Source organism: Haemaphysalis longicornis, unplaced genomic scaffold (genome assembly GCF_048455015.1).
Source record: "Haemaphysalis longicornis isolate Haplotype H1 unplaced genomic scaffold, Haemaphysalis longicornis Haplotype H1 scaffold_1, whole genome shotgun sequence".
NCBI lineage: Eukaryota > Metazoa > Arthropoda > Arachnida > Ixodida > Ixodidae > Haemaphysalis > Haemaphysalis longicornis.
Window position 1 is genome coordinate 207,556,258 of NW_027526203.1, and position 19,823 is coordinate 207,576,080.

At 46.2% G+C, this 19,823-nt stretch overlaps 1 protein-coding gene across 1 annotated transcript in view; it reads right to left on the bottom strand.

The window, feature by feature from the left end:
- LOC144156877 (presequence protease, mitochondrial-like) overlaps window positions 1–19,480 on the bottom strand; it is a 229,479-nt gene extending 209,999 nt beyond the window's left edge. The window contains exons 1-7 of the mRNA XM_077688398.1: window positions 19,171–19,480; window positions 18,977–19,070; window positions 18,812–18,918; window positions 16,880–17,031; window positions 5,325–5,439; window positions 4,789–4,885; window positions 2,038–2,198 (exon numbers count right to left, since the gene is read on the bottom strand). Coding sequence (XP_077544524.1) covers window positions 2,038–2,198; window positions 4,789–4,885; window positions 5,325–5,439; window positions 16,880–17,031; window positions 18,812–18,918; window positions 18,977–19,070; window positions 19,171–19,214 — 770 coding nt within the window. The 5' untranslated portion in view covers window positions 19,215–19,480. The remainder of the gene's footprint in view (window positions 1–2,037; window positions 2,199–4,788; window positions 4,886–5,324; window positions 5,440–16,879; window positions 17,032–18,811; window positions 18,919–18,976; window positions 19,071–19,170) is intronic.
- Window positions 19,481–19,823: the final 343 nt, after the last annotated feature.

Consider the following 19,823-nt stretch of genomic DNA (forward strand, 5'->3'; position numbering starts at 1 on the left):
TCAGACGCTCAAGGCACCATTGCAGGTAGGCTTGAAGTTGGGTAACTACGTAGTAGCACCAAATATGAATTTCGCGATGCAGAAATGAAACCAAAACTGCTGTAATGTGTTTGCGAATGGTCCTGTGGTAAGTAGAACTACAACACATCTTAGAACAACACGAGAAAAGGCAATAAAACTGCCAAAAATCATAAAGCAGCTGTGCAAACAGGCACTGCTTGACATTTTCAGCTGATTTAAGGGATTACAATCGAATCCCGCTACAACGAAATTGACGGGACGTGCGAAAAATTTCGTTGAAGCGAAAATTCGTTGAGACGAAATCTGCCGCAACACACCACGGAAAGGCCAGAAAAATAGCCCCGTATGCTTCCACATCATTGGCAGCATAATACAATGTTTAGAAAAAGGAGTGACGCGCAATAACGTCATGTTTATTCGGATAACAAACATACCAATGGTTATCTGTTCTTTCACTGCAGGCGAAGAACGCGTTGCGGAGTGGGGTGAAGAAATGCAGGCCCAAAACGTATTGCTGTACAACAAGGCGTGTCCACCGAGCTGATTACTTGCAGATAGCTGCTAGGCCGTCGGAAGCCCCCCTCTCACTTGTAGCAGGAGCAGTGCCGTTATCTTATCATCTGACACGGCGCAGCAGCTACTGACCTTGGCAGGTTAGACGCGCGCGCTTGCATTTAACACAACTGCGCGCTCATGACTAAGATAGGATGACTTGGCTTCAAGACCAAACACGCAAACATGATTTTTGCTCTTGGCTATGAACAATGGTAGAAGGAAAACGGCAAGGACAGCTGCTCACAACGCATACATGACGGCGCCGCGCCAGCAGCGGAGCACATTTGTGCGATTTCAACTGGATACGGATTGGCTGTAGCTCCGTCTTGGCGAACCAGGCCTGCGCCTCATGTAAAGACGGCCAGCCACATCGTTATCACCATCAAACAATGGCGTCCGCCTATGAGTTTTTTTTTGTGGCGGTGTGGCCGCACCGCGCATGTTTTCGGTGAAACTAAGCGTCCTGAATGTATAAAAAGTTACAGATAGCTGGCGCTATGCTAATTTTATTGTAAAATAATTGTTCAAACCCAGCCCAAATCATCGAAAATTTCGTTGAAGCGAAAGCAAGCCTGACAAATGGTTCGTTGTGGCGAGGACTTTGTTGCATGGACTTCTATGGCTGGCTGACGGGGAATTGGAAATATTTCGTTGAAGCGGAAATTGCGTTGAAGCGGTGTTCGTTGTAGCGGGGTTCGACTGTATTACTGTCAGAGTGCAAAGCTGACGATTGAAAATCATTTTCTGATTCACCATTCGTGCCCTGATAAAACCAAACATTGATTGATTGTAGGGTTTAACGCGCCGACGCAACGCAGGCGATGAGGTGCACCCTAGTGGAGGGCTCCGGATTAATTTTGACCACCTGGGGATCTTTAACGTGCGCCGAAATCTCGTACACACGGGCGTTTTTGCTTTTCGCCTCCATCAGAAAAGCGGCCGCCGCGGATAAAACCAAACACTTATGCAGAGTGGCATGCAGAGAGGCACGCATTCTTCATTTGTAGCAGTGAGGCGCGATGACCACACCCCTTTTCCACACCCAGGTGATGCAAATGCGTGTCAAGTCACATTTTTGTTGTAAAAATGAAAACAAAACTGATTTGGAAATGGCATTTTCTGAGCTAACTCCAAATAGCTTTACTTCCAGCAATGCCTGTAACGCTATGAAAAGGGGTCCCCAAGGTATCGTTCAAATTGAACGATTTTGAATAGGCGCAGTAACGAAAGAGTTAAGAAACTAAGGGCCAAATTCTGCTCCCTCCCATATGCCACACTTCTTTTTTTCATTTCAGTCAAATTTCATTTGAGTTGGTACAGTGATTACCAAGAGCCCCAGTTTTTTCCAATAGCACGATAAAGGTAGGCTCAAGATTAAGCTTCCTCTTAAATGATTACAGCCCTCCTTTAGTGAGCAATCTGCTGGTCACTACCGGGCAGCAACAATAAAAAGTGCCAAACCTGGCATTGCTCGGGTGGTAGTGCTTCCTGTGGAACTCCCTGAGCTTCTCCCAGGTCAGGTCTGGAATGGACAGTGGGTGGCCTCCACTCACATGCCCGTAGACACCACTGGGGCACAGCTTGTTCACGATGGCCTGGTTGAAGTCGTTGCTCGAGTTGGACTGCAGCAACAGTCACAAGGCATACAGAACAGCACTGGCATGAGCACTTAGCCGCTGTAACTGTGAGAAGCACCCCCATCACCACAGTTCATGTCTGAGAAATGCAACCTACCTAGGGTCAACGCAGTTCTGACTTTAGTTTCAACATGGTATACTGCTACCCCTACTACTCAAAATCGCAGAAAGCTCTCATGGTATGTAAGTAATTATGAAAGTAATCATTTCACAAGTAATCAAAAAGCCTGCCTGAAAGATGACTTTTCAATCCCAAACACACTTAAACAAAGTTCTACTGTGCACCAGTCCCAAAACCATTAAAAACGAATGGTTGCATTAGGGGTGCGTGAGATGATGTCTTTTGCGTAAGAAATAATGCCTGGGTAGGGAGAGATTTCCTCGCCCGTATAGAATGCACAGTTTCCCACAGCAGCCTGGAATGTAATTTAAGAGCTACCAACGACCTGTCCTGAAGTTGCTCGAATGGTAAGATGTAATGCTGCAAGGCTTCTATGGTTCATTCCAGAGTTGTGCATGACCCGGCCCAACTCAAACAGGTGGTTCAGGCCCAGCTCGCTGTCCCAAGCCCAGCCCCACCTATTTCCAAAATATTTTATTTTGCCTCCTGCTTGTGACACTGCATTGCTGAAAGTGCCAGTAGGTCAACAAGAGGCACCAAACTCAGCTCAGTATTTCTGTCCAGTAGCAGATGCTCCAAATTCTGGTTGGCAAAGCAAAAAGCAAAACTGACCGGCGTGCAAACTTTAGTAAGTGCACGCTGCTTCGAATTCTACTGGGTCCCTCGCATTCTGACCACCCTGTCATGCAAACATTCACCCCTTACAGGGGCCATGAAGACAAAATACAAGTTCAGTTCATTAAGAAGGCTGTTTTGTCCCAATAATAACAATACCAATTTTATCGCAAACTTCAAACAAAAAAAGGAAGATATTAAAGGAAGCACATTTAACAGTGGTGACTCCCTAGCCATTTTACACCAATTTTATATGATGTCACAGAAACTTGTTTATGCGATTGGTGGCTGCCTACCTAAGCCACCACTCAAAAATCTTGGAGATTGTAGTGGGGCCTCTAGTCCCATTTGATTATATCACTTGAATGCTAACACACTTACAAAAATGTTTTCAATGCCAGCCCCTGCCCATATTACGTCACTACGATGGAAAATTTTTGAAAGTTGTTCAATCTTTCTTGCATTTTTTTTTTGTTAAAAAAACATCTTTCATGGTTGGAATGGACCCTAAGGGGCTACCAAGTCTGGTTCCCCTGCAAGGTGCATGTTAGTAAGCTAACAAATTTCTATTATGAAACCAATCTGCTATCAGCACAACTACTACAGCAATGAAGTTGTTTTAGAACCTTTGACCACAATAATGCTAGCTTCAGTAGTTAGCTTATAACGAAGCTGTACTTATCTTGATGATGATGATGATTCCTATTGGTTTCCCCTTTGAAGCGGGGTGATGACATGTCATCTTACCAAAAAGGACTAATATAACCCCCCCCCCCCCCCCCCCAACTCTCCTTTTTGTAGTTTTTTGAATGCAACTGTGGAAGCGACAGCCCTTGCTTTTGTACCTAAAACACCTGCGAAGCCTTACGGAGTCTTAGCCACTGCACTGAGGTTTTTCTTCCCCCCCCCCCCCCGCTCACAACCCAACACACAGTCTGCTTTGATGTTTCCTTGTTCCCCCCAAAAAAGTTACAGCCGTTCCACTCTACGTGAAAACTGTTGGAAATGCAGAGCACTGATTCGCCATAATGGGCTGTAGCGCCGTTATTCGCTCACTGCTACCACCCGACGCATTTCAAATTTCCCGCCTTCTCAGTGCTCCTGCCTGAAACTGCGCCAGCAGGAGTTCTGTTCTTTTTGTGCTTGTTTTCCCTCCCGCATCGCCGCCCGACGTTCACGAATGGCTGCCGCTTCTCGCTGGCGAAGTTGGGCGTCGGCGGCTCGCTTGCGGCGCTTGCGCTCAGCATCCGCAGCACGCCGCCGCGCCGCCTTCTCTTCCCGCGTAGACATTGTCGATGAAGTCGATGGTGAAACGTGAAACGTGCCGTGAACCCCCTGCCGCGGCTATGACGCAACGTGGAGCGGCTATGACGCAACGTGGCGCGGCTATGACGCAACACAATCCAACACAATCCACTTTAATCCAATCCAATCCAAATCCAAACCAATCCAATCCAAGCCAATCCAATCCAATCCAATGCCAGACCGACGGGGAGCGATGCGGACTACGGACGCCAACGCGGGTGACATCGTGAGTTACTGAAATGCTCTGCATTTAAAAACTTCCCTCACGACAAGTGCGAAAGGTATTAAAATTGGGTGTTTGTTTTTACCCAGAGTTAACTCCTAAACTACAACAGATAGTGAGTGCTAATACTAGTTCACATTCCCTCAGCTTGTACAAGTTTTCCTGCACGCAATCACAATCAAAACCCCTTTACAAACATTTGGCATATGGCCTTGAACATGGACAAAGCCAATTTAGGCTTCTGGGCAGACCCCAGCCACTGCACAAGTGTCACGGGTGTCCCCAACATGCATTGCTTTAGCTCCACTCACAAAGACTCCCTTCATTTCGTTGTACACAACGCCCTTGATGATGATTGGGGTAGACTTGTCGTTGGGGTCAGTGTGCTCGAGCCTCCACCCCTCCTGCCTGCAACACAAGAGCACTGTTTAATCCTCTCACTCTTTCTCGTTGCACTTGCCTGACAACGCAATGACTGAGTCATAGGACATAGTTTGTCGTGTTCCTAACAACCCACCACTCTCCCCCACAGGTAGAAGCAGTACGTCTCAATATTTTAGCACCTACCTTTTAGAAGTTAGTCCTACGTAATTTGGGAGATTTGCATTTCAAATGCAATCTTCACATGCCTCGAAAACTTAGGCGAAAACTTAAACTTAAAAACTGAAAACTAAAATTTGGAACATTTACTCAATAAAAAACATGGAGAAAAGACTCCAGTCACACATCAGAAGAAAAGTTTCAGTGAAAAAAAAAAAGGGGGGGGGGGGGGGGGGGAAGACGTGCCAATTATGCCTAGGGCACTTTCCTTCAGCATCATGGCACCCGAATGTCAACTTGAACTCACATGAAATCTAACTTTGCCAGCTGCGGAAAGAACACGGCATCCAAGTAAACTCGCAAGAGGTTTTCGTAGTCCTTGATGTTCTGTGTTGAGAATGGGTAGAAAGTCACATCGCAGCCTGCAAAGACGAAAAATAAAGAAGTGCTACTTTATTACCATTGCTATCCAAGTACTCGAAAAGCAGGACACCAGTCAAATCAAAAACAGGTCACAAGGAAAGAAGCCTCGCTAACTGCCGAGTCCAATCAGAGAAAATCTGTTCATGAAACTCCTTTCTTTCGGCCAATTTTTTTTCTACTTTTCAAGCTAGTGCTAGTTACCAGCTCCACTCGCCTCACTGGCCAGCCTTGGGAACTGCCTTTTTGGATTAGACCTTTGTAAAGGCAAGCACCACTGTGCTGAATCAAAATGTCTCCTACCTTCTTATTAGGCTGCACGGGCCAGTAACGCTTTTTATTTGATGTCAAACTAACCGTCTCACTTCAAGGCAACCATATAATGTACCAATACACACGAATGTTCCTGCCACACATTCACATCTCTAAGCTAGGAATAGTATTCGAGTGCAGCTGCTAGCCAAATCATGCTACTTTCATGGTAAATTACACGTTCTCAGGTGTTCTGCAATGTATTTTTACAGCTGTGCCTGACGTGTCATGTTTACAAAATGGGTCTACCAGATTGCTGTAACATCCACCCCCGGATTATGTGCAAGATGCTATCTGGGTATGCCCAGGCCCCATGCATAGCTGATCCTGCAGCCCATCCCGCTTGCTTTCTCTGACCCCCTGGATTCAACATTGATGCAGTTGACTGCACACATCTCATGCAAAAACACTTGAAGCACCATTAATTCTCCCCACAGTTCTTTTCTTTCCCACCACTAATAATTCCGTCACAGCCTGCCCTTCGTAACATGTGCCTGATCTAGACGTCATTTTCTCACCACGGTACCGTACAGCCTTTGTGCGATAGCTGTGAAATTCTGCACGTTTGCAGAGGAAACACCCCTGAAGCAGAGTGTACATTTTCCAACCGCAAGCTTTGCTTATAAGTGTGGAGCCCTACTTTCTGGGTAACTTCTACGTGTTTAAGTTTCTGCAGCTCACCAAATGTTTGTTACAGTATGCAACTCCACGGTTAGCAACAGTGCAGGATCAACGATCCATCAAGTTTGTACTTCTACTGAGGTCAACACTATCCAAGCTACAAGCTGTGGACAGGGATGAAGTGTTTAACAAAGCCAACATTTGTTCTTAGTACCTGCCACAGTGGCTCATTGGCTAAGGCACTGCACTGCTCAGCACAAGAAACGTTTGATCCCAGCTGCGGCAGTTGTTTTCCCGATGGGAACAGCAAACAAATACACCGTTGTGTTGAAATTTCATTGCATTTTCAAAATCCTCAGGGTGTCTAAGTTAATCCACAGACCTCCAGAGCGGCGTGCCTCATAGCCCAAGCAGCCCATCACTTCATAGAGTCAGGGCACAAAACCTTAAATATGGACTTTGAATGCTTGTTCTGACTGATAGTTTCTGTTAAAACGGGCATCCAATTTCCCATTTGCCCCAAGTGCTTTTAGTACTGCCTAGGGTAGCACGGAGGAAGCAACGGAGGAAGCAATCAGAGGAAGCAACATTTTTTTCTTTCTCTTGGAAACATTTTTTTTTTTAATTTTAAAGTTTAAAGGGACACTGAAGTGATATGTAAACATTGCGGGATTACTTGCGCAAATTGTAGTCCGGAGTTCCCAGGCCATGTTTCGACCACCCTGGGCGCGTTTACGCGATTTTATTTAGTAGAAAAATTAATTCGAAAATGCTGTCCTCCTCTCTTTACGCTCGCCCATTTTCTGCGGCGTTTTCGTGTGACGTCGAGAGGAGCCGAGCTCGCAATTGGCTGCGCTACTGCACGGCTCCCCGGCCTTCAGACAGAGTCAGTCGGCCCAGCGTTTCGTCCGCCGGCCGCCGACGGGTCGTCGCAATTCGTTCGCTCAGTTGAAACGAAGCCAGGACACGTTTGCGAATGGAAGAATCTGCCTTTCTTTACTTGGTTAGTTTGTACACTGTATCTAGCTCCAAGTCAAGGTCGCTTCTCACAAGCGCTGCACAAGCGCACATGCGACGCTTCGCTGACTGGTACGCCAGTAGGAAAATATAAGGCCTCTTGAAGGCGGGAGAAGAGTCAGCGAAGTCAATATAGGTACTAAGGAAATAAAATCAACTGATATTTTTACCGTACAGCGTAAAACTAGGGTGCGGGAAGCACTTTTTTGCGCTGGGCGAACACGCACAGCGGTCAGCAGCACGATTACGCATCTGCGAACGCTTTTCCGTCTACGAAATGCAATTGCTAGATGTGAGCTATTTTGGAAACTCGGGTGACGCTTACTGCACGAGCGCAATACAACAAATAGTCACCTAAGCTGCTTGAAATGCCAAAACTAAAATAAAAGTGTAAACTGGTTGTACAATATATACCCTATATTAGCAAGGCCAGCAGAGCCCGGCTCGTGGCCTAGTGGCCTGGGGTGCTAGGTATGTCGTCGCAAGCATTTTGCAAGTCACGAGTTCAAATCCCCGCAGGTACGTACTTTTTTTTTTTTTTGTAAGTTAACTTTTTCGTTTTCTGCCGATGTTTTCTACATTGAGTTCACCTTTTTTTGGGCCGCAACGTTCATGGCTCCACGAACTAGTTCACAGAACGCGCGCAGGCTGGCACTGGCGCGCTAGCGAGTTCTCGTTGGCGTGCTGTTGCCATAAGCACCGACTGATTGCAGGCAGTGGGCACAGGCCAGAATGAACAGACCCTTGGCATGGTGCGAACACGCTTTTTACGATACAGGCATGAGGGAGGCAAGCTCGAAATATGGGGGAAAATCGCATGACATTTGGGCGTCTGCGGGTACGCGGAGGGGGTTCATGTACTGCGTAGGTCTCGGCTAGTGAATGCTACGATTCCAAGCCGTCCTGGGAGGCTTATCTTCATGCATTTTTACAGCTGACAACATGGCAGAAGCGCGGTACGATGATTACTGAGTTATTGAGAATGCCCATCCAACAACGCCACCGGTTGTGTTTTGCAGAACCGAAACCGAAACTTGTTTGGTTGCTCACCTTGGGCATCGTCCAATCACGGTGCCCGCTCCTCCTAACGTCACAGCTTTAGTTGGTGCGGCCGCCGCAAACTGCGCATGGTAGTTTTTCTTCTTTCGCGCTTTGTAAAATAATTACCGATTTGTCAACCGGATAAACGATGAAAAGTGTGCTAATTTGAGCCAGTCTACGCAGTGCAAGCAAAAACGGGAGCTTGACAAATTCACTTCAGTGTCCCTTTAAAGCATTGACAATAACGTAGATTTACACCAAAGGGAAGACCTTTTGAAGCACAAATAGCGGCCATTCATTTCTCTACGTCCTGCCATTTTACAAGAACTACACCCCAAGAAAACAATGGCTATGTTTTTCTGATTACGCATGTTGTATCTTCATTCAGGGTGTCTACCAAGTTGACATTTTCAAATCCCCTGAGTTTTCCAGGCTTTCCCTGAGTCTTTTTGATAAATTCCCTGAGCGAAACAGACCTCTGTTCTACGTCAACACGGGCTGACACCACTACACCAGTTGCTGTCACCCTCTAAAACGCACCTTATAAAATAAAATTTGACATAATGAAGTTTGAATGCTAACCAGTAACATTATACTCATTCAAAAATAAATCACAACAGAGTGGTTGTAAAATTCACAGTGAATGAAATATTGAAGAAAAAAAATGGTAAAACGGTACTGTCAAGTTCTCAGCTCGTACTTAATCCCTCAGTGCTGTATTTCACTGCTTCAAAAAGTTTATTTTGGTTTCCATGAGGGACACCTGTATCTTGAACACCATCCCGTTAGGTGCCCTTATACGCCACCATACTTCTAGCATGAAAGAGCTGCACAGGATGACCAGGAAGAGTTTATTTGGGATTCACATTGGAAATCAGTAACAACGCGTGCAGCAAAAGCTACGGAGTCGACACACGCTCTGTCTTTCCACGTAGCAGAATATAGTGCCAGCTTTCAGGTAAAAGTAACTCTTAAAACAAGGTATACTGTCTATATTCGATACTTAAAGGAGCCATGAAGAGAAAACAAAAGTTTGTTTTATTCGAAAGATTAGGTGTTTCATAGTACCCCAAGCGCTTTCCCGGAAGCAAATGATGCTTTATTCACTGAGAAATAAGGCAATTTAAGCCAAAATTTTAAATCTCCCGCTAAAATTGCACATTTCGTCACGTGAACAATGGCGTCATATGAGCCGGTCCATGAAACAGATACTTAGTATGTCGACTCCATATAGCACCCACACGCGGGAGTCGACCGAGACGGCGGCCATTTTAAAAATACTAGTAAAACCTAGTGCACCCGCAGCCCTAGTCATGGAATCGCCTAATCCGGAGAACAAAACTCTCGCCGAGGAGCTCGGGCTTGCATTTAACAACCTCACACCACTTGAACGCTCAATGCTTCTAAGTGCACGAGCGGCAAGAGTTGTGGGATACGCGGTGGACGGGAAAGCGACCATTCCGCGATAGCCACAACAGACGAACGCCCAGCCGTCGGCACCGCTGCCTCGTCAGCCCCGTCGCGACGGACGAATACAGACTGGTACGTATGTGCCGTATTTTCAATTTCAGTAGCAGTATCGCTTATGCCAGTTGGCCGGTGTCGTGTATAGGAACCGGGCGGCCGTTGTATGGCACTACCGTCGCTTCAGCGAACAGCGCCGCCCGTGGCGAACCGCTCGTCAATGGAATGCCGGTGGTGGTCAGCGCAGAGTTGTTCATGGCTTTCTGTCTTTTTTCTGTGGTGCGGCTTGCAAAGCGTACATAACCACGAGGACTTTGTTCAGGTCGGTAAATCTTAAGCGTGGATTGTGACCTTTTCGAGGCATGCCATGTGCGTGATTTACGCACATACTCAGTATTTACAAATAGCAGACGACGCTCAATGCGCCAGGCTGGAAGTCGAGCTGGAAGTGAAAGTCCGTTCCTTCATGCGATTTTTTCTAGCCTGCATGCAGTTTCGCGTTTCGAAGAGTATATTGCAGCTAAATGCTCCCACAAAGCCGGTGTGTGCAACCAATCCAGGAATGCTGCGGCGCTGGCCTTTGCAGCTGACGACGAAACGGCGTCGTGCACAAGCGAAAGACAAAGTTGGCGGGTGTCTTCTAAGATTTACCTCAAAACATAAATTGTGATGGTCGACGCTTCAGTAACTTCATTAGCTACGGCTAAAACGTGTTTAAGTACACAGAAATGCTCTTACAACAGTTATCGGGAATCGTTAAAGAATAAATACCGCATGATAGTAGGACGTTATTGCTTGTCGTGGAGGAGCATTGCTTTGCAAGAATTGCAATGGTTGCTGGCTAGTTTTTCAAAAACCAATTCCTGCGTGGCTGAAGGACGCGAGACAGGAGGGCGCCCGAAACCTGTACTCACTGAATGCTGCGGTCGGTTTACAAGCTGCCACCTACCATTGAAAAATCATGCACTCCTCCGTCTAACGACGATGATGTTGTTTTATAGCAAAGCTTTCTTGTGTGTGTTACCTTGGTTGCCTTATGGATATGAACTTTGACTAACTCAGCTTCGAATCTGACCAGCACGCAGTTTGGTCTTTTGATCACAGCGTCTTTGACTTTGACCATTTCCCATTCATTTCGCACGAAGAAAGCTTTGCGTTCAACCATCGTAATCATCAGACGAGGGGTTAGATGATTTTGCTGTTTAATTTTGAACTTCCATGCACCCCTCCCCAAATCTAAACTTTTTCCAGCGTGTCGAAAATGTGTCTGTGCTGGAGGACTAGGATTGATGCACCCATATTTGAGGCAACTAATCGCGCGTTTTTGGTGTCGTCACAAGGCATTACACGATTTTTTAAGGTACTCTGTAAAGAATACTTAAGCATTAAAAAACACCGGCTGACGTTAACACTGCCACATTTTTTAACTCTTTCGCTACCGCGCCTATCAAAATCGATCAATTTGATCGACACTTTTGGGAGCGCCTTTTCATAGCGTTCCAGGCGTTTCTCGAACAAGTAAAGCCGTTCAGAGTTAGGTCAGAAAATGGCCTTTCAAAATCAGTTTTGTTTTCATTTTTGCAACGGAAACGTGATTTTTGACACGCTTTTGAATCACCTGGGTGTGGAAAAGGGGCGTGGTCATCGCGCGTCACGGCTACCAACGAACAATGCGTGCAACTCGTAATTACTCTGCACCAGCGCTTGTTTTTTGCTATCAGGGCGTGAATGGGGAACTAGCAAACGATTTTCAATCGTCAGGTTCGTGCTCTGACCGTAATAATCCCAGAAATCGGCTGAAAATGTCAAGCAGTGCCTGGTCGCAAAGCTACTTTATGATTTTAGGCAGTTTTATTGCCTTTGCACAAGTTGTTCTAAGTACTGTGGTAGTTCTACTTACCCCAGGACCATTCGTAAACAGTTTACAACAGTTTCGGTTTCGTTTCTGCACCGCGAGATTCATATTTAGCGCTACTACGCAGTTACCCAACTTCAAGGCTACCTGCCATGGCGCCTGAAGCGTCCGCGACTGATCCTCGAACAAAGCACGGCGCTCCTGATTTCCCCCCACCCTAACCCGATTTCTGCGATAAGAACTTTGATGCAAGTCAAAAGGTCACACCCAGTCGCCAGATATCTGTTCCGCCGAGTACAGCGCTTCAAACCGGCCTTATACTGCCAGCTGTTCGCCTTCCAGTTTCGTTTCCATGCGAGGGTATATCCGGGTGTCTAATGTTGCTGCTTAGTTGAACTGTCTATTCGGATGGAGTCTCTGATAAGTTTTTGTACTGTTTCATTTGAAAAATGTTAGGTGGCGCTGCAAAAGAGGAGGCTCGTTGTGCTGATCTTTTTCAGCGCGCACCTGCTACTCGGCCAAAGATCGCAGGGCACGATTCTAGCTCATCGTACCTCATTTTTGCGAGCAAAGCTACAATTGCGAGTAAGAAGATGATAATAAAGCTCAGCTTTATGTTTTGAGAGATAATTGACCGTGAACGACAACAAGCATCAACCACGGCGTTCCGTTTTCAACGTGATGCATGTTTTTTTCCGCATCGCGTGCTTGTCCCAAATATTGTGCTCGCTGTAAATGCAAAGTCAGCCATTGACAAGATGTTTTTACGTTATGTGGGGGCAAATTGGTGCCTCTGATAACGTCAAACCGCCAGATTTATTCTAGGGAACCACCCGAAATTGCACATTTTGAATAAGGGGTTGGGCTTCACCGCATGACACAAGCACCGTGCGTGCTAACATTTTTTTTTTTTATATCTGAAAAACTGTTCCGCGCAAGTCGACATTTTTTTTAGGGTGTGTTTTTGAAATGTTTCCCTACAAAATGTATATTCTAATTTTTTTCTACTACCGGTGGTTTGATATACACAACTCCTTTTTTATCATTTTTTTCGACAACTTGACAAAAATTTTGATTTTGATATTTTTTTTACAACTATGATATATGAAAACCTTTAAAAAACTGGTGTTATTGGAAAGGCCGTTAAATAATCTGCATTTTGTGCTCCTGCAATTAGTGCCTAACCAATTTTTTAGCAGGAAAAAAAATGTTTTCTTGGACCCCTAAAAATTGGTCAATTTTCTGCGGTAGCGAAAGAGTTAACTATCGGTGCCAGCCTTTATTCCACGCAGGTGGTAAAACGGGAAGGGGAGGAGGAATGGTTTTGCGACTTGGGCTGTTGGGTGGTTGAATAACCTTGGCTCTTGAAAAAATCACCACAAACGCGGGAGTTCAACTTCGGCTTTCAGGCTCCCATGCTGTCACAGTGTCGCTCACCAAAACCGAAGGCACAAAGCTCACGGTTTCAGAAAGTGTAAACTACCGCAACGTTTCTACGGCTACACGGTAATCCATATCGTACGCAAGTGCCTTTCTCTTCAAAGCACACGCATCGAGGTATCCCAGCGCTAAGGCTGGCACGGAAACCGTAGTCATTGAAACAAGTGAAGATAATTTACAGTGGTAGAAATTAATACTAAGATTCCTAATAGTTTTATTCCTACTCAGATCGCATGGAGCCAAGGGCGCAGAGCGTAGCAAAAAGCGCTCATGTCAATGTAGCCCGTTTCCAATCTTACAAGCACCCAATAAGTTTGCGCAGCCATTAGTGCATTTAAGAAGAAATGAATACTAATAATAGTAGTTTTATTCGTACTAAGAACGGGTGGAGCCAAGCGCAAATCGCTGCAAAAAGCGCTCATGCCATTGCAGCCGATACCCAACTTTAGAAGCGTCCGACAAGTTTACGTAATCGTTACTGCATCTAAGAACCCAACACATCTGTCTAGACTTCGTTTCATCTCACATGTCCGCTCGCAACACCACCAAAACATTCAAAGCACCGAAGCAAACACGACAAAAACAACGGGAGGCTGTGTAGTCCAATGCACCGGCTCATTCCACTGATGAGGGGAGCGCCGAGTGGTGGCGCCACCCGTCCAGCTGCCCGGTCCCTATGGAAAGCCGTTCGCTCAAGCTCTCTGCTCCGACATTCGAGCGTCAATGCGCGGTGTGTACGGCAATTTTTTTCCCCAAGGTCAGAGCGCTTCGCCGAGGTTCGGCGTTGGGCAGCACATGAAAGGAGATCTCACCGGCGGGGATGTCGCACTCCCTCGACAATTTGCCCATACTACATGGGCATTTCAAAACACAGCAACAAAATTTCACTGTAAAGTACTCGAACAAACTGAAGTTTTCAGTGGTTGTAAACTGTAAACGAGCTCGTAACGACAGCAGCAAGCCAACACGACCTCCATACCGAAACCTGTGCGACGAGTGGCACTATCTCGTTGCTGCTCTGTGTTCCTTACTCCCCTTGTTTCTATTTTTACCTTTGCTGGTTGGCGATATGACGGCCAACCTCCTGTGAAGAGATTATGATACCAAGCAAGGTCGCGGCTGTGCGTGCTGGGACGGTTAGTTGGCCCCGAAGAGCCTTGTACCCGAAAATTCGTCTGCACGACGGTGGCGACGGCGAGATGTCGAGTTCGGCTGGCGGTAGTTTCGTATGCATTGGCATACACGCTTGCGTGTTCGTTCGGAACTTCAACCGTTTACTCCACCGTTCTTTGTCATAAAAAGAATGTGCAGTATGTTTCACGGGCATTTAGCTCGCTATGCAAACTGTAAGCCCTGCCTAACATGCGTTTGCTTTTGCCGGCCTCCTCCAATCGCAGAGCATTCTCGAGTGACATCATAGGTTCTGTTGCGGAAAATTAGCTGGTGGGTCGCATGGTCATTTCCTTTTTTCCTAATTATGTAGCTTATTTGAGCGAAGTTTGCGTTATAAGTGGTGTCGTTATGGTTCTAACGAGGCAATCTTTCGAATGAACCAAACTTGTGTTTTCTCTTCATGGCTCCTTTAAAGGAGTACTGAAACGAAAATTTTATGTTACACTTTTATTGCTTTTATCGATGGTTAATGGTCTGGCGAACCCGAAACAGCACTTTAAATACTTCAGCACGTCATAATTAATTGCATTGAACAGCCTGAAAATCGCTTGTTTCAAATTCCCCCGCCTTCATCCCGAAAGGCGCATATGACAGAATCCCAGCATGACCTCACGGCTTTGTGCGGACGTCAAAACACTGCGAAGGCCGGATGTGGGCATTGTTTCGACCGCACCGCCGCCGGAGCTGAACGGCTGAGCTGCCTGAAAGTGCTAGGCCTACCAGGCCTACCATTGCAGCGAAAATTCAATGACCGCTTTCAATTAAGTCCTGATGGCGACTTCTCTTGTAATTCCGGGCTATATTATCGCTTCCTTTCCCGTGTGTTTTTGTGGAACTTTATTTCTGCCAACAGTGCCTTTCTGGGCAGCGGTTATGCCTCTAGCTCTGGCTACGTGCACCCGTTTGTAAATGCGCCGGCGCCTGCTCGCCCCTCGCGGGGCCGCGCGCGCGAAGTGACGTCACCGAGTTTTTGACGTGAGCTGTCGGGTCACTTCTTTTCGCTATCACGGGGTGATGTCACGCTGATGTCCATTTGCTGAGTGCCGCTCCGCGTGCTGTTCCGTCAGCGCGATAAACGAGATCCAATTGAGTATGTTCTTCGTGTCACAGGCCACTCATATTTCAGCCAGGGTATTCTGTTGAGTAAAGGAAGCGAAGTGTGCAATAATATTAACGCCGAAAATTGGTGTCAGTACTCCTTTAAGACATATTTTGAACACAGCTGAGGACTTTTAAAGTTGAAAATCACGAGAAATGTGTTTTTTTTTATTACGCCAGATTCGCAACCCAAAGATTTGCAACGTGCGTCAACTAACTAGAAACCACAGTAGACTGTGTCAGGTGTTCCAGCATAGGATTGAAAGCTACTACTGCCCCTGCCCCTGTAGACACCCTTACGCTGCCACAACAAGCTATCGTGGCGCACAACATTTTCTTCCACCTTTCAGAAGTCTGGGAAACGTGCCAGAACACAAGGGGAGTGCACAGGGGGTAAGGGGGGGGGGGTGACTTGCAAGCTGTATGAAGCGAGTTCTCACTGGAACCAATGACTTCAGACGGCGCCATCAGTGATGGCTCTGGAGGGCTGTCCACTTTTGACTTGATTGATTGATTGTAGGGTTTAACGCGCCGACGCAACGCAGGCGATGAGGCGCGCCGTAGTGGAGGGCTCCGGATTAATTTTGACCACCTGGGGATCTTTAACGTGCGCCGAAATCTCGTACACACGGGCGTTTTTGCTTTTCGCCTCCATCAGAAAAGCGGCCGCCGCGGCCGGGAATCGAACCCGCGACCTCGTGCTCAGCAGCGCAACGCCTTAGCCACTGAGCCACCGCGGCGGGTCGTCCACTTTTGACTTGCTGTTACTTGAGCGAGCATTACTGCGAATTTCACTTCCTTTATAAAGTACAGCTCATTTTCCCTGACAGAAGGACAAATAACAAGAGTATTCCCTGAGTTTTTCCAGACTATTCAAAATACCTCAAAATTCCCAGTTTTCCAGGTTGGTAGACACCCTGACATTATATGCATGTTTCTCCCCTTCAGCGCCAGCGAGAAGGTAATTCTGTGGTGCTGTGACAAGCTGACTGAGTGGCAGATAAAGGGATGAAAGGCTGAATAACTTTTTGCTTCAACTGAAGGATCATACATTTTCTAGCGCTCTCGGTTTTCGTTCGATGGCCAGTGAAACCTTGTTTGCTGCGAAATAAATAATTAAAGCTGTCGTTTCTCTCTCTTATTTCCCTTCAATTTTTTCGTGACACATCAGAAAGTGCCTAGAGCAAGCCGGGGCCCTATTTTCAACTTTGCCCAATCATTGCCACATTTTTGAGTACTTGTTTCCATTGACTTCCACTTTCGTCGGAGAAAATGGAGCCTAGACATGTTCATAAAGAAAGGTTTTCAGTGTGGAATCTAATTGGCCCATTACTAGAAAAACAGAATTGTATGGCTTTTGCTACTCTGGGGAGAGTCTCGCATATTTGCTAAGATAGGGATCCATGGTCGTGTCCACTTGCCTGTCATTGCATTCATGAATGTGGCCAAAGATCGGTTGTGCATCTTCATGAAGGGGTCTCGGCACGGGTACTGTTGTGAGCCGCACAGAGCCAGGTGCTCTAGGATGTGAGGCACCCCTGTGCTGTCCGTGGGCAGTGTTGCAAATGCCACGCTGCGAGGAAATACACAAACAGTTTTATGCAAAAGCCACTGCACAGAGGAATGAATGAAAGGTGCATCTGTTTTCTCACAAATGCAGGAAGAGAAAACACCAGGTGTGTGCCACAGGGACGGGAGCCCGTCATCCAGACATTGCCCAGGCAGCAGCCTTTTGCTGGCACTACACACACACAACCATTCTACACTTGACAAAAGACAGAAGACCGCTAACACACTCATGATCCTTGTTTGGAGATTTAAATGACACGCAAAAATGTGAAAGAGTGCAAAATGCCTCGGTAGCCACAAGGCTACATCTACTTCACTAAAACCTCTTCATTCTTCCCACTTCATTCACATTGTACAAAGATGAAGAATACTATGGACAAGAATGCAATAGAGTTATGACCATGAGCAATTTAGGAAAGTGAAAATATGAGGAAATATACATAACTTGGCATAACAAAAGTTGTTATACCTGTGCTTGTGCTATAAATTGTTAGCATTTGTGGTATCTATGCCACAATACTTTTAATGATGTTTTTGCAGGGACTGTTTGTTGCAAAGTTTTGTGGAGCACTCAGTGGCATTATGCCTTTCATTAGCCATCAAGACTTTCTCAGTAACAGCAGTTACAATACCTGGCCCAAACAATGGCCCACAGTTATGTCCTACATACCTGACCTTAACAAGTTTCACAATCCCCAAGTAATGTGACAAATTAAAAAACAAAGTTTCATCGCTACAATCCTCTCCTGTTTTGGAAACAAGTGAAAGACGCCACCAAAACCACCGTTATAACTTTTCTAACTAAAAGACAAAGGGGTGGCAAAAGACAAAGGGGGTGGCAAGATCAGTGGGGGAGTATAAGTATGGCTACACAATAATATGCCTATAAGTTAAAAACAATGACAAAATGTACCGTTCCAAGGATCAAGTGCTGGTTTATAGCACACATAGGAGAGATGAAGGCCAAATTACCAGAGAGGGGCAACTCAATGCACATTATGGTGCTGAAGGAAGGGGCAAAGAAAAAAGAGACTATTCAGTGAAATAAGCTCGTACAGATGCCCGACTTCTTTGAGCTGGGCTCGTCTAAAATTGTTGCTCACACGTTATTCCTCTCTCCAATTTCAGAGGGTAAAAACGACTCGAAAGAATAAATGGAGCCATGTGAGCACCACAGCTCACTAGAGTTGAAAGGGCAAAATGTGGTTTAAGTGATGTTAGTATCCTGTTGCCGAGATTTCAGAACTTTAAGAAAACTGAACAAATAATACCAAATTGAGCAATCGTGTGAGAAAGTTTATAGCTGCGAATTACAAAATGACAAATAATTAAAATATTCTTGGTACTATCACCCTTGAAACACATGAACTCACGTAAACGTAGGGTAGAAATACTCAAGCCAAATCCCGACACAGACCACCTCTACAACGGGTTTTGGTTGGAGTTTTCTTTTATTGCCACCTAATCAGGCACATCTCGAACGAAAATACTAATGTCTGGGTTTTTGCGGAATTTTCCCCTTTATGTTTTTAGCGCGAAAAAAAAACGTCTTCCTTTCAACTCGCGAACATTTACAACAATCCCTGAATCAGCATGAATGGCTCGATGACAGAGAATTCAGAATATCTTATAAATTTAGGTAATTTTATTACATACGAAAGACACAAACAATGCGGCTTGTGTGCTGGTTTATAATGAGTAAACTTATTCAGCTTCGGCTACATCTGCACTACCAAGGCGAAGCGAGTCTACTCGCTCACGTTACTCACGTGCTTGAACCTTACCTGAAGAGGTTGTTGTGATCATCGCGGGCGATATGCAGAAAGTCGGCACCGGTCCTCTCGTGCAAAAGACGTACAGCCGCGAGGTGCAATTCCTTGACTTCTTCAACCTGAACCACGTTACAGCCTTTGCAACATTTGCACTGTAACGGATATTCTTGTACTCACGTGGCGCACTGTGTAGCCGCCGATCTTGTCACCTGTCTTGTATTCTAAGGCCTGCTTGACAGCTGCCGTGTGGTTCCACCGCTGGACATTTGTCCTAAAGCAGTAGCGAATACAAACACTCAAGTGCAGGGACCCTACGACATGTGTGACCTCTCGAGCGACTAAACACGAAAACTGAATAACGGCCGACTTACCTAGCTCGAAGTCTGCTAAAAGTTGGATACAGCCGTCTGAACATTTTGTTCTTCTCCTGTTATACCTGAAGAGCAGATTCTGAGACAATCGCCTCAATGAATCGACCAGACTCGCTAAACATATGGTCCCTAGAAATACTGGCTAGTCTGCCGTCCGGCAGCCGCGAAGGGGGCTCCTCCGTGATGCATGCAGCGGCGGCGCTGCACGCAGTCGGAGCGCGGCCGGCCAGTGTCGGCGTGGGGAGCAGTGCAGCGGACGGCGCTTCGCTGTGCTGCATTCGTAGGTATGGGCGCTTTCAGCCGATTTTAAGGGCGCATTTTTGTCCTCTACAAAACAGATTAGCCAATTAAATTGGTTCCTACGAATACGAAGAGTTTGTTACCGAAGCATGAATTAATGCCAGTACGTTTTTTGCGAATTAAGAAAGATCGAGCCGCCAAACCATGGAATCGTGTCACTGCGCTCTATCCTCGATATCCTCTTCAAGGGAAAAGGTTTCGACACATTCTGGGGGGCATCGGAAACACTGTCGGCACGGAATTTTTTGCTAGCTGGGGCACATCACGCGGTATTTCGACTAAGTTACCTAACAAAGAAGCGTTTTTGTGTATGCCCCCACCGTACACTGCCGTGGATATATAATTGATTGATT